This window comes from Opisthorchis viverrini (genome assembly GCF_000715545.1).
Source record: "Opisthorchis viverrini unplaced genomic scaffold opera_v5_119, whole genome shotgun sequence".
Taxonomy (NCBI): domain Eukaryota; kingdom Metazoa; phylum Platyhelminthes; class Trematoda; order Opisthorchiida; family Opisthorchiidae; genus Opisthorchis; species Opisthorchis viverrini.
The window spans coordinates 801,030-815,617 of record NW_008751775.1 but is presented as its reverse complement, the minus strand read 5'-3'; the positions used below and the strand labels follow the sequence as shown (position 1 = coordinate 815,617).

Below are 14,588 nucleotides of genomic sequence, written 5' to 3'. Positions count from 1 at the left end.
TATTGTCGCGAAATCCTATGAACTGACGGTATATTTAGTGCCGGGAATCGTGAATGGCTTCAAATTCAACGCATGTCTACCCGTTTTGGGGAAACTCGACAAATTATTACAGAATTTATCAAATAAGCTTATTTTGTGAAACTAAGAGCTCAAGATATCCGGTATTCCATGGGAGCATTTCCATTCAAATCTAAATCTATTGTACTTTCGCGTTGGAATAGCTGGCCCTATAACTGTGCTTGATGTACTAACACTTTGTGCTTGTATTTGCTATATTCAATTCCATATCTGTTTCTACAAGAATTCCAAAGAAAAAAACCGTGAGTTAAAGACTGGATTCATCATGGAACTATTGCTGTATATAGTGTGTGTGGTCAATAAGAGTCTTCAACCTTCCATTGGATTAATGCTATTCATATTTTCATTCCAAATCCGGGAGCCTCATTTCATCCAATACATGTTTCCAACATAAACCGATTGTTGAGCCATTATTGACGAGAAAGAAACCGCCAATTCCCCAGTTCAGAAACGTGCAAAAACAATAGTGTGTAAACTAGATGGCAAAGCGTGTGGTGCGCAAACCGGCCACCAATAAGATATCAGAGACAAGTGCAAAGTAACCAATCAGAAAACAAAGCGGTCCTTCACGTAAGGACCAATCAGCTATCAGGATGTCGTGATTGACCGCCAGCTGGTCTGATTGGTAAGCATGACCATTAATCTGCGAGGTTGAGGAACTACTAATGAAAAACCGATGTTTTTGACGGAGAATTATCAAGCTATGCTCTATCGCACTGGAATTTACAATCACTAGAAACATTTGTGGTCATGCTGTCCGCATACACAAACGGGATGAAGTCCCCCAAATCCAGACGAGCTATACTTCGTAGCAAATCACAACGGGAAAGAACCAACCCAAAATGTGTGATATCCTCACGCCATAAGGTGCCAAGTTTTGATAAACTGGATCAGGCTGATAACGGAAAACCTCCAAAAACGCTATTGAAGATTGAAAATGATGGGGGAAATGAGATTATTTATATTCTCCCACGACGTGCACAAGATTTGGGGCATACAGCAGACTGCGCGGTTTTGAAACAGAGTGCCAGGATAATGGCAGACGAAAGTCCTAACAAGCGTGTGCAAACAAAGCGCCGTGACAACAGAAATCCAACACTTTTGGAACGGTTGGTTCACAGTCGAAATATATGGTGTTGTCCGAATATTGACAGGAATATGTCTGAGGAATTGTTAAACGGTGCAGAGCAGGGGGTGAGTCAATGACTTTCCTGTTTTTTTAGATGTGATGAGGTTGAAAATGACGTTGGGTCTCTTGGAATAAAGGTCGCTAACTTGCGTATTGTTCACATAAGTGCTAGACAAATTTATCCAGCAAGGTAGCTGATTTAAATCAAACAGAATGGAAATTTTTCTGCAGAATGGTTTGCTCAGAGTGGGAAGCTGAATACTGACCCTGTCTGGGAGTAGTCAAGTTCAAAATCTTGGTGACACTAAGACTAAAATGTTGAGATTCTGTAGAACGAAAAATATGTTGGCTCGATAAATTTCAATTTGATGTTTGCTCCATTCCATCTCTCGCTAATCAGTTGTTTTTGGGCCTTTCCCACTCTTTGGACAGACAACAGGCAACGAAGTTTTTTATGACAGTAAAAATTATTCGGCCGTGACACCTTTTCGACGCCTAGCGGCTTGAAAAACTTGATAAAGCACGAGGGCTGAGATACAGTCATACAGCCTAGGTAAGCGCAGTTGAAATCCTGGAGTTGGGTTCGAACCATGGATCTTCCGGCCTTAAACACTGAGCCGTTTTCAACTCAATTTGTAGCTTAAGTTCGGATGAATGATTATTGTTCGTTATCGTAAGAAACTCCTAAATCAGACAGATTAGAAAGGAGTCACCCTGGGCTATTTACTTAAAAGTGAGGTTAAAATTTTAGAACACAGGCTAGAGTTTCTTTGAGCACAACAGTCTACCACTGGCCCTTCGAAGCTTTATCTACTGTGCTTCATCGGTAAGCGTGATTCAAACCAAACAGCGCTTGAAAATTCGGGTCAACAAATTGAAAAACAGCCCCAACTTGATGTTGAAATTGGGACAACTATAATCCGGTCGTTGTAACATAGCATTTGTAAAAACCGTACATACTTTACAGCCACACTGCATGTTCCAGTTCGTCGACATTGTATATCAAGTACCTTGAAATTGACTTTGATCTCAAACGAGTCACGTTATTAACCCTCAGGAGATGCTCGCCAGTATAGTTAGCTTGGTACTGGGTTTGTGCATTATACGTACAAACGCAGCTGGTGTTGCCGGTCTCTTAGGCGTTGGGCCGATTTCAGTAACACTGCGAGTAGTATTTTGTTGTACCAAGTGGAACATGTGACGACCTTTGTGAGGCACAATCGATCATTAACGAAAGTTTCAGCTGAAATTCATTTGAGTCTCTTGTCTAAGTCAAATTGGTATGCAAGTGAATGTATTTCGCAACTTGGGTTCAAATAGAACTCAAGTTTGATGGAACATCGCGGACCGCCACTAAATAATGAGTATTCCAAAATGTGTAAAAGTGGTTGCGAANGTTTCTACAAGAATTCCAAAGAAAAAAACCGTGAGTTAAAGACTGGATTCATCATGGAACTATTGCTGTATATAGTGTGTGTGGTCAATAAGAGTCTTCAACCTTCCATTGGATTAATGCTATTCATATTTTCATTCCAAATCCGGGAGCCTCATTTCATCCAATACATGTTTCCAACATAAACCGATTGTTGAGCCATTATTGACGAGAAAGAAACCGCCAATTCCCCAGTTCAGAAACGTGCAAAAACAATAGTGTGTAAACTAGATGGCAAAGCGTGTGGTGCGCAAACCGGCCACCAATAAGATATCAGAGACAAGTGCAAAGTAACCAATCAGAAAACAAAGCGGTCCTTCACGTAAGGACCAATCAGCTATCAGGATGTCGTGATTGACCGCCAGCTGGTCTGATTGGTAAGCATGACCATTAATCTGCGAGGTTGAGGAACTACTAATGAAAAACCGATGTTTTTGACGGAGAATTATCAAGCTATGCTCTATCGCACTGGAATTTACAATCACTAGAAACATTTGTGGTCATGCTGTCCGCATACACAAACGGGATGAAGTCCCCCAAATCCAGACGAGCTATACTTCGTAGCAAATCACAACGGGAAAGAACCAACCCAAAATGTATCCTATCCTCACGCCATAAGATGCCAAGTTTTGATAAACTGGATCAGGTTGATAACGGAAAACCTCCAAAAACGCTACTGAAGAAATGATGGGGACAACGGGAAAGAACCAACCCAAAATGTGTAATATCCTCACGCCATAAGATGCCAAGTTTTGATAAACTGGATCAGGTTGATAACGGAAAACCTCCAAAAACGCTACTGAAGATTGAAAATGATGGGGGAAATGAGATTATTTATATTCTCCCACGACGTGCACAAGATTTGGGGCATACAGCAGACTGCGCGGTTTTGAAACAGAGTGCCAGGATAATGGCAGACGAAAGTCCTAACAAGCGTGTGCAAACAAAGCGCCGTGACAATAGAAATCCAACACTCTTGGAACGGTTGGTTCACAGTCGGAATATATGGTGTTGTCCGAATATTGACAGGAATATGTCTGAGGAACTGTTAAACGGTGCAGAGCAGGGGGTGAGTCAATGACTGTCCTCAGTTTTTTAGATGTGATGAGGTTGAAAATGACGTTGGGTCTCTTGGAATAAAGGTCGCTAACTTGCGTTTTGTTCCCATAAGTGCTAGACAAATTTATCCAGCAAGGTAGCCGATTTAAATCAAACAGAATGGAAATTTTTCTGCAGAATGGTTTGCTCAGAGTGGGAAGCTGAATACTGACCCTGTCTGGGAGTAGTCAAGTTCAAAATCTTGGTGACACTAAGACTAAAATGTTGAGATTCTGTAGAACGAAAAATATGTTGGCTCGATAAATTTCAATTTGATGTTTGCTCCATTCCATCTCTCGCTAATCAGTTGTTTTTGGGCCTTTCCCACTCTTTGGACAGACAACAGGCAACGAAGTTTTTTATGACAGTAAAAATTATTCGGCCGTGACACCTTTTCGACGCCTAGCGGCTTGAAAAACTTGATAAAGCACGAGGGCTGAGATACAGTCATACAGCCTAGGTAAGCGCAGTTGAAATCCTGGAGTTGGGTTCGAACCATGGATCTTCCGGCCTTAAACACTGAGCCGTTTTCAACTCAATTTGTAGCTTAAGTTCGGATGAATGATTATTGTTCGTTATCGTGAGAAACTCCTAAATCAGACAGATTAGAAAGGAGTCACCCTGGGCTATTTACTTAAAAGTGAGGTTAAAACTTTGGAACACAGGCTAGAGTTTGTTTGAGCACAACAGTCTACCACTGGCCCTTCGAAGCTTTATCTACTGTGCTTCATCGGTAAGCGTGATTCAAACCAAACAGCGCTTGAAAATTCGGGTCAACAAATTGAAAAACAGCCCCAACTTGATGTTGAAATTGGGACAACTATAATCCGGTCGTTGTAACATAGCTTTTGTTAAAACCGTACATACTTTACAGCCACACTGCATGTTCCAGTTCGTCGACATTGTATATCAAGTACCTTGAAATTGACTTTGATCTCAAACGAGTCACGTTATTAACCCTCAGGAGATGCTCGCCAGTATAGTTAGCTTGGTACTGGGTTTGTGCATTATACGTACAAACGCAGCTGATTTTGCCGGTCTTTTAGGAGGTGGGCCGATTTCAGTAACACTGCGAGTAGTATGTTGTTGTACCAAGTGGAACATGTGACGACCTTTGTGAGGCACAATCGATCATTAACGAAAGTTTCAGCTGAAATTCATTTGAGTCTCTTGTCTAAGTCAAATTGGTATGCAAGTGAATGTATTTCGCAACTTGGGTTCAAATAGAACTCAAGTTTGATGGAACATCGCGGACCGCCACTAAATAATGAGTATTCCAAAATGTGTAAAAGTGGTTGCGAACGTTTGAAGACTTCTCAGCGGCCTTACGAGTAGTCCTCATTCAAGTGTTCATCTTCTTGTTTGTGTGTAATGCTTCTGTCGAGAGAAATAAAACACTAACTCACGGCCTTTTTCCTAGTTTAATCCACCAAAAAATATCAGTTCGGAATCATCTACACCACGAAACACTGGATATGTGCAACATGACGCGTAAAGGTTTTGACAAAAAGTCTATTCCTGCTCGTCTCTCAGTTCATGCTCTTTCGGAAGGTTCGGGCTTAATAGCTGGATAGGTTTTTCCCCATACAGAGAAATAAAAACCGCGAGAGCCTTTCCACCTTGATTATTTGGAGGAGACTACTTTTTGGCAGCTAGATAAGAACCGAAAGCGCAAGTATGAGGGAGTGTACACGAGTTGTTGACATATCTCTCCCCTGGATTTCGACCAGTGTTGCATGATTACTGCTCAATACATCAAGACTTAGAAGCGCGAAGCTTATCTACATTTTAGGTTAAATCTTCATCATCTGTGGCACTTGTGATCCTAAATCGATGGGCGTTATTCTTTGAACTGAGGGAGATTCAATTGAGAATGCTCGTTTCCACCTTGCACTCCTGCTGCTCACCAAATCAATTCGGTAGCCGGTCACGTGATACAGCCCCACATTTTTTTATTTTCATTCTTCCATCAGTAACCAGGAATCTGTGGAATTTGAGGAAACCATGAACTAGTTAACTTCTATTCCGACAAATAGACTCATTTGAAAATCGATTTGGTTTTCACGAGGGACTCCACTTAGGCCTCCGTTTATAATGTTAATCAACTGAATGTGCCACACATGTTTAAGTTGGTACGATATTCGAGATATTGCTGTATATTTTCATAAAGCAACCTAACCACATGGTTGCTGAATACTGTTCGACAGCCTTGATTGATTTGAGTCTCTCATGAAAACCAGATTGATTTGCAAATGAGTGTATTTGTCGAAATCAGTTCGATTTGGGTTCAAGTAGAATATAAGGTTGACGGAAACTTGGAGACTGTGTCTACCTGATGAATCCCCAAAGGGGGCGAAACCGGTCATCGGCTGCTCGAAGAGTTTCCAGCGACCTTGCGAGTAGTTTGCTTTCCTTAACTTGTATAATGAACATGAAATTAGCTTTTGCTCTGGGTTGGAGAACCGATAATATCCCAGGCGCTATGACTGGTGAGTCTGAAGTTGGTTCACAATCAATATCATTCTGCTATTGGTCTTAAGAATCACGCAGTCTCTAGCTTACGCCCCATTTTAACACAGCAGATGCGTCGGTCGAACTGGAAATGTTAAAACTGTAGACCTTAAGCAGATCGTCGTATTCAGATTTGTGTGAAAGATGTCTCGTTTTTTGGTGCGAAAGGCAATCTATAAATCCACTGTGACCACCCGCATCCCATCCTGTTGTTCACAAGCATCTCTCCTCATCTTAACAAAAGACGGCTCTTGACCTAACACCTGCAGTTGACAGATGAGGCAAATTATTTCATTTACAGCCACAAGGCAAACTCACCGAGAGTTGCAACTAGCAACAAGTGTTCCAGCAGTAAGCTCGTGAGCTTGTTTTTTAAAAGTTGGCACACTTAGTCTTCAGCTAAGCCGTCGCTTATTGTGAGGACTGCTCTTGCGTTCGGCTCTTGCTTGTGAAACTCAGCACAGTTCAAAATGGCCCTACGAAATCCTCAACTGCGGATGAATCGACCCCGGCAAGTTTTAAACATTGAAAACCTCGCATCACCGTCAGCTGAGATGATTCTTAATGGTCGCAATACGAGTTGGTCGACAAGGAACGCAAGTTAGGTGGAATGATACTATTCAGCAAAGAGCTGGAATGGAGTGTGGCTGGAAACACGGGTTGATTTATCATCGTGCTTTGGATCGCATGATTGGAGCAGCACGAATCTGTGGATAGCTGAAGTGGGCGAGTAATGCACGATTATGTTGTGCCATCAGGTGGAAATTGTCAGCTATTTTGTGTCACTGGGAGGAGGGCGAGGAAATGCGCACCATTGGCATAAAGTCAAGCAGATGATTTAAATTGTCTCCCAATTACGAAACTTGAAGCAAGGGAGTAAAACGGACAGTCAACTGACGTTCCTTGCATTTTCCTGCCTCTTCCGCTTGAAAAAAAAACAGTTTAACACTTGCTTTAATCGTCCGACTCAAGTGTTCTGTTCGTTGAACTTGAAAACGATCAGGTCCTGGACGGGGAATCGATCACCAGTCATTAGACATATTCCGGACGGTTTCCTGATGACTCCCCAATGGTTGGTTAGATTGAAAGTTCACATCATAAATCAAGCTCATTGGCTGAACAAATAGTCGGCAGGCGAATGTTCTAGGGCCGACGCCGTGGATCAAAATTGATCGCTGTTTACCCAACTAACGGGTCCTCGTGGGAACGAGGAGGCACGTCTGGCCCACTTTACCACGTCCATTGCTTGGTAGCATCCGGTTGCTTTGCTTGAATCAAAGTCTAATCAGACAAAACATTCTGAATAGTCTATCCTGGTAATGTACTACTCATAAGGTTGTTGAAAATTCGTCGACAGCCCACAACCGGTTTCGCACTTTTTAAGGCTCATCAGGCAGGCGCAGTCCCCGGGTTTCCGTCAACCTTATGCTCCACTTGAAAATAAATTGCACGAAATCAGCGAATATACACTCATTTACGAAGGATTTTCAGCAACCTTATGAGTAGTGCGTTACAAAGATATACATGTATCGCGATATCTCGAACATCGTAGTGACTGAAACATGAGGCGGCCTGTGTGCAGCACATTCAGTTGCCTGCGAACATCACAACCGAGAGATTCAGCTGGGTTCCAGGTGAGTCTGTCGAAAAAACCAAATTAGTTTGCAAATGAGTGCATATTCGCTGATTGCGAATGGTCATTTGATCGTCTGAATTAGTCAGTAGCCAATTAGATCAATACACCATATCAAGTGCACAGATTTCTCACGACTTTCCCGTCTCGTTTGTTTAATCTTGTGTGAGTGGATAGTTGCTGACGTTTTCCACATACATAATGTAATGAGTAGGCAACGGGATGCGATTTTAGGATGAACGTAATACACTACTTATTGTAGACATCATAAACGAGTAATCAGTGAGGTTCCAAGTGAGTCTCCCATCAAAACCAAATGGATATGCAAATGAGTGTATTTGTCACAAGATGTCATTTTTTCTCACCGCTAGTTTCAACAAAATGTAGGGTTGTTCTCACTATCACGTCACTCTCGATTGAACAGTCCTCTCCTTGCCTTCTTATTGCCGTGAACCACGGTCCGGATAGCCGCCTGATCGCCTTGTGCGTTTGGCCAAATCAGAAGAGTCAATGAAAGTGCGAGCAAGCTGCTCTGTTGATCGCTGTCGCGTACAAGTGGTCAAAAGTGATATTTAGAGTACAACTCATCCGTCAAGGGCGAGTGAAAAACAACCAATGAAATCTGTCTCAACGAAAAACGGTTATTCCATTGGCAACTGTGTAGTCCCGTTACGTTCGGAGCTGGTTCTCCTAATATCTAACCTTTGAAGTTGAGCAGTATAAGTCTTTTGTCTTGGATTAACTTGAGTCTTTGTCAATGGTGCATTCTTCTGCGTGTCGTTCTTCGTGGTTGTTGATACACAGGCAGTCCTGGCAGCTGTTCCGCAACCTGAGTGTCGGTTGTCCTTCCTCTGTTCATGTCAAAGTGTTCAGAGGCAACGCATTCAATCTTCGAATGGTTTATAAATAAGCTTCTTAAACCTGATTTGCATGACGAACCCACGTTTTGGAAACCACGTGAGTATCCTAGGTGACATTTTCGATTAGCCGAGTGATTTTGCCTTGACGGCAGGATACGCGATTACCATGCTAGTCCTTTACTAACACGCTCTGTTCGATGGCAAAATGTCGCCACTTTGCACCATGCACTTGCGATTATAGTAGGACTCCATTTTCTGATTTTCTAATGCCACCTCCTCTTTAGGAGGCTTCAGAAGATCAAACCTTTGGCCGTACTGGAAATACAACCCGGATATCTGACATGCGACACCAGCGTGTTGGCACTAATCGACCAGTCCATGTTTGGCCCACGTGAATTGGCGAACACGTTCACGATTGAACAACGTGATCTGTTTGTACGACGCCTCGAACGACAATCCATCAAGTGTCCTAATCGTGTCGACCGGCTGTCCAGCATATCATGTAGTGCCACAGGTACCTGACAGTGCCGCAGATTGTTGGATCCTGCAACCCTCTGCAACGAAGAAGAATGGTAGTTCGTTTGCTTACTCAAATTTGAGAGTATATTAATACTGGTGATCAGCCGATAAGCCACGACGTCATCAAAATTAGATTGATCTATATGGGCGGAAAAGTTCATTTGGTTCACACCTGACGCAAATTCCATTGTAAAAACTCGAAAGTCCCATGGCCTGATGTCACAAACCATTGTTTACCCCTTCATAGCACATGACATGTGATTGTCGGTTTTGGGTCATCACGATGGCGCGATATTTTAGTAAACGGCCTGACTAGTCAGCCTAAAACTCACCTGAACTGTCGCGTGCTTCAGAAGCGTCTCGGTCCAGATCGAGTAACTCATAGTTTGTTTATGTTAACGCATTGCAAAGTTTTTCAGTCTAAACGCCGACAAATAAAGTCAGTTACCAGTTAACAATGATATACATAAAATACATTTTTTGAAAGTGGGCTTGTTGTCCATTCAACAGCCCGTCCATTAAGCGTCATCGCTTGCACTGGAATGAGCAACCAGGAATACCATACAAGGCAATCACACATGTCTGTCATCCACAAACTGCAGTTCCAACGGCCGGGACTTCAAAAGTGTCCTACAATCCATCCTGATTGACACGGAACTGTTTGGATTTATTCAATCCATAGAACGTTTAGACTGCTTTAGAAGCTTGTGTGTTGTTGTCGAAGAGACATGTGTTGTCCGGTACTCGCGAACACGTTGTAACCTCCGGTGGGGACTCCACAAACTGGCGCTGAAAAAGCAGTAACGATTGAGTGTGGCCAGAAAAAACGTTCATTCTTTTAGTGTATTGCGATCAAATCCAATAACACGCCTCGTTTTTTGGCTAACGGTTAACAAGTGGGCTGTAAAAAAATAAGCTCGGTTTGGTCAGGAAAACATGTCAAAATAGTTGCACTTTTTGTGGGGGCTGTCGGCGTTCTTGTATGAAACCCCAGTGGTGGCAGTCAATTCCAAAAAAATTATCTAACAGCATGTGGTGCTAATTGATTTAGGATTTTTTGGGACAGCGTGAATTTGTCAAATCAAGGACTTGTGAGTGTTGATCTGGTGTTGACTGTACAGAATCACCAAGAAACCCAAATGAGCATTAGTCATAACCTGATAACGTCTAAGTAATCAAGAGTAGTATGCCTTCCGGCAAAATCGATCAAAATGAACTACAGAAGCCTTATGTGGTTCGTCAATCGAAGTCAGTCAATGGGTTTACTGTTTTAGAGAAATAAACTCATTTGCAAATCAATTTGGTTTTTACGGGAGACTCAATTGAATCTCTCGTTTATGATGTCCTCCAGCTGAATGTGCTGCACACAGGCCGCCTCATGATTCAGTTGGCACGATATTCGAGATATCGCAGTATATTTTCATCAAGTATATTTTCATCGAAGAGTTTTCAGCAGCCTTGTGAATAGCTTCAATTGTGGAAGGTATACTGTTTTCCGAACTTGTTTGCTAGTTCCATAAGCTGTTCCCTTTTCAGCGTGAACGTCGTGGATCAGCTTAGTCGTGCAACTTCTCGTCGGTTCTGCTTTCCCTTGGATTAGGGAAAAGATTGGACAATCTGTTGAGGTGGCACATCCTGGCTGACCGGGCACTGGTCTGTTTCAGGAAGCCTTGAAAACTATCAAGTCGATCATAATAACGCGAAGAGGTCTCTAAGAAGGGCTTCCATCTTGAGCTTTGTGGTTAATACCCCGTGATTTCCACTCATGAGTGGCTGAAGACTATTCGACAAGTAAAAAAACCGGTTCCGAATTTCTGAGCACTGTTGAGCGTAGCCTACGAGTTTCCATCAAATTCATGTTGTCGCATACAGCAGCTCAAAACTCTTCAAGAAATCTGCGCTCTTTTGAAGGACGTCATATTTATCAATCAACTGGAAAGTGTTTGGGACCGACTGGGTGTGCAGTTATCAGCGAAATCGCCTGGGTCTAAAAGTACAAAAATCCAAGTAGCGTTGGATCCAATTAACCACCCCACCACCATCCCCAAACAAAATCTGTGAACGACCCCAAGAGGAATTTTCCATTAAGCTGTCCTAGACTGAAGAAGCAAGGACGACAAAATCCGGGTTCATCATAAAGACGAATCCCCCCTAACGAATCTATCGTAAATCTTAGTCATCCCCTCTAATCAACAAACAGGAACATCAGACTGAACACCCAGCACTGATCACGTCACTAGTCATAAGGAATCTCACGGATTGGTTCCCTGAGTGTCTTAAAACCCAATCAACTTACTTACTTACCCACTTGGCCTGACGAAGCTTTTGTGTCAAAAACGAAACGTTACCCAGCAATAAATCCACCGAGTGTTTACCAAACCTCTCTGAAACGAAGATCATATCTCTGTTTACGAGCCATGTCAGCAAGCAGTCCGTCAAAATTCAACGTGGGCAGGTTATCTGGATTTTTCTAGTATCCGATCAGATTGAATGGCAATTTTAGTCTCCCAATGCGTCATTTCGTCAAGAGTGAAGGTTTCCAACTTTATCCAGCGCGATATGCTACCTGATTGAAAATGAGGTGACCTTTTTAATGCATACTACATTAAAGAATATCACAAATTAGAATTTCATCTGGGATTCAGTCCAGTCTCCTATTGAAATCAGATGGTTGTGCAAACCACTCTAGTTAGCGAATTTCGTATTGTTTGTATCCAAGCTAAACATAAGGTTGGCAGAAATTTGGGGACCGTGTCCAACTGATGAGTCCCAAGAAGAGCAAAACCGGTCGCCGGCTGTCAAACAATTTCAGCAACCTTATGAGTAGTGTGTTACGTGCATATATGTATCATACTATCTTGAATATCATACCATCTGAAGCATGAGCCGGCCTAGAGCAGCACATTCAGTTACTTGAAGACAGAATAAACGAGGTATTTAGCTAGGTTACAGGTGGGTATCCCGCAAAACCAAATTGGTTTGCAAATGAGTGTATTTCGCTACTTTCGTGCAATTTGGGTTCAAATAGAACATAAGGTTGACGGAAACTCGGTAACTGCGGCTACCTGATGAGCCCCAAGAAGGATAAAACTGTTCGTGAGCTGTCGAACAGTGTTTTTTCAAGCAAATATTTGGCGAAATCTGGAAGACCAGACTGCCAACTCAAACACAAGGCAAACTATTCCTTTGAGAAATATCAAAGACAAGAGATTCTGTTGGGAATCAGCTGAACTTAGCGTTGAGAACAAGCTATTTTGCAAACAATTACAAGTGTTGTGTGTTTATTTAGAGACATATTCCGCGTCGAGATCACCTGGTGCACAGTTTTGATGGGATGGCTTTAAATGAATGTAGTTTGGAGCAGAGATTTCTCGATTTCAATTTGAGGATATTCTGTGCACTCAAATCCAGTTGCTATCATGGTGAGTAAGATTACACGTGGTCGTCTAGAGCGAGAGGACACCCTCTCCCGCCAACTCCTTCCATCCAGCTCTCCAGGAATTCGGGCTTGTGCACTTGAAGCCATGAATAACGGGCCGTTTCCCTCTCAAACCCAGATATGTCGAGGAGGCAGACCATCGAGTGAGATGAGGCAGCCTGCTCCAAGTACAGGTTTAAACTATGCTTTTCTCTGATCAGATTTACCACGGTGACCAGCTGCGTGGACTGTTTGGTCGTACACCAATTTGTCCTTCTTTTAGACATTTTTATAAATACCAATAACCAATTTCGGCTGTTGGTAAAAAAATTGTCACAGTGATTAGTGTCGATATTCCATCCCGACCTAAAGCTGCCACCTTGACGTGGTGGTCGGGCTTCAGTGTTGCAACGATCCCGCGGGCTACACTGGCTGGAACTTCGTTCCACAAGGTGCAACCTAGCCAGGAAGGCCAAAGAGGAGCAGCGAGACCCCGTACTACGAGTAATCGTGCTACGAGGCGGTCTGGAGGTAAAGTCGTACTAACCGGGAAGTATCATTTGCCCGCGCAGTTCAGCGTCCATGGTTCAAAACACCAAAGACCACCATAGGTTACAGAAACGAAATACGCTCAGAAAAGGCCTGGATTAAGTATGGATTGCCACAACTTGTCGAACTGACGACGGTTTCAGCCCACACGTAACTTTATCGCGTGAAAAATGTTGCATTACCTACCCATGTGTGTTATTGTGCCTCAAGGTCATGCGCGATAATTTGGAAACGAAAAGCAACCTGGTGGCCATAAATGTGTGTGACTTGGCCAGCGTACACAGTTTCATCGTGAGTCACCGTGTTCGAATAACACGGTCCTCTTACCTGAGGTTCTTCTCTTACCTATTTAGTCCGGATGTACTCAGCTGATAAAGTTAGAGATCGAAAGGGTGACTTGTTGAAAATAGCGTCTTCGGTTTGCCATCTGTGCCTTCGTCTGATGTGGTTTTCAAGGGCTGTATTACACTCATCGTGGAGCCAGTTAGAACTCGTCTGCCACGAACTGTCATGAGATCTGAGTAGAAACAACCGGTGGCAGTTCCAACAACATCGCTGAAAACTGCCTCATGCCGTTGATAAGCACTGCGCCAAATCGAACTATTCTCTCATTAACTAAGCAGTTACAAACTACTGGACAGGAAAGCAAATCTCTTATATACACCTTGTTTTTTTTATAAAAAACTGAATATCCGTCTTCTTCTCGGACGAGTCTCCTTGAACTTTCCTGTATATTTTAAACGAATGCTGCAAGGTGACTCCACAGATTCCGTGATAAATCTCACCTTCCAATAGACACGAAGCGGAGTTGTGAGAGAACAGACTACTCGCATGACTCATCAGTAGTATCTGCCGTTACACTGGTGGATAAAATGACCGTCTGAATGACTTGTAATTCTAAAAGAGTGTTACTTTTTGGTTGAAGAACTGCTCCCATGTCTGGTGGTAATTTGCTTCATAAGCTTGAAGGAGTTTTTGTCAACGACTTTGTCTTACTCTTCAGGATGTGGGATGTAATAGGTAGGTGTTGAAATTAGTGACTTCAACCTTGAATTTGTAACTGTTGAACAGTGTTCAGGAAGTTTAATACTCCTCTGATTCTTTTCGGAAGTAGGCGCAGTTTCCTGAGGTGGTTACCCGTCTCAACCAGCTTTTTTGTAAACTTTGAAAAACGGTCAACTTGTTCCAAGATTTTGTCATCACATTCCGGAATTTTCGAATTCTTTTGCTTAACCTAGAATGCTGAAGCCATGATGTGTCTGCATAACCTAAAAGTGAGAAGTATTCAGTTCGAATCGCTTCTAGCATTGTTTCAGAAAACCCGTAATTCAGGAGGTTAGAATGTGGTTGACGGCACATTC

General features: G+C 42.8%; 1 protein-coding gene across 1 annotated transcript in view; it reads left to right on the top strand.

The window, feature by feature from the left end:
- Nucleotides 1-737: 737 nt before the first annotated feature.
- T265_05987 (hypothetical protein) overlaps nucleotides 738-14,588 on the top strand; it is a gene marked incomplete at both ends in the record, with an annotated part of 135,680 nt that continues 121,829 nt past the window's right edge. Inside the window, one exon of the mRNA XM_009171139.1 lies at nucleotides 738-1,272. Within this exon, the coding sequence (XP_009169403.1) occupies nucleotides 829-1,272 (444 nt within the window). The remainder of the gene's footprint in view (nucleotides 1,273-14,588) is intronic.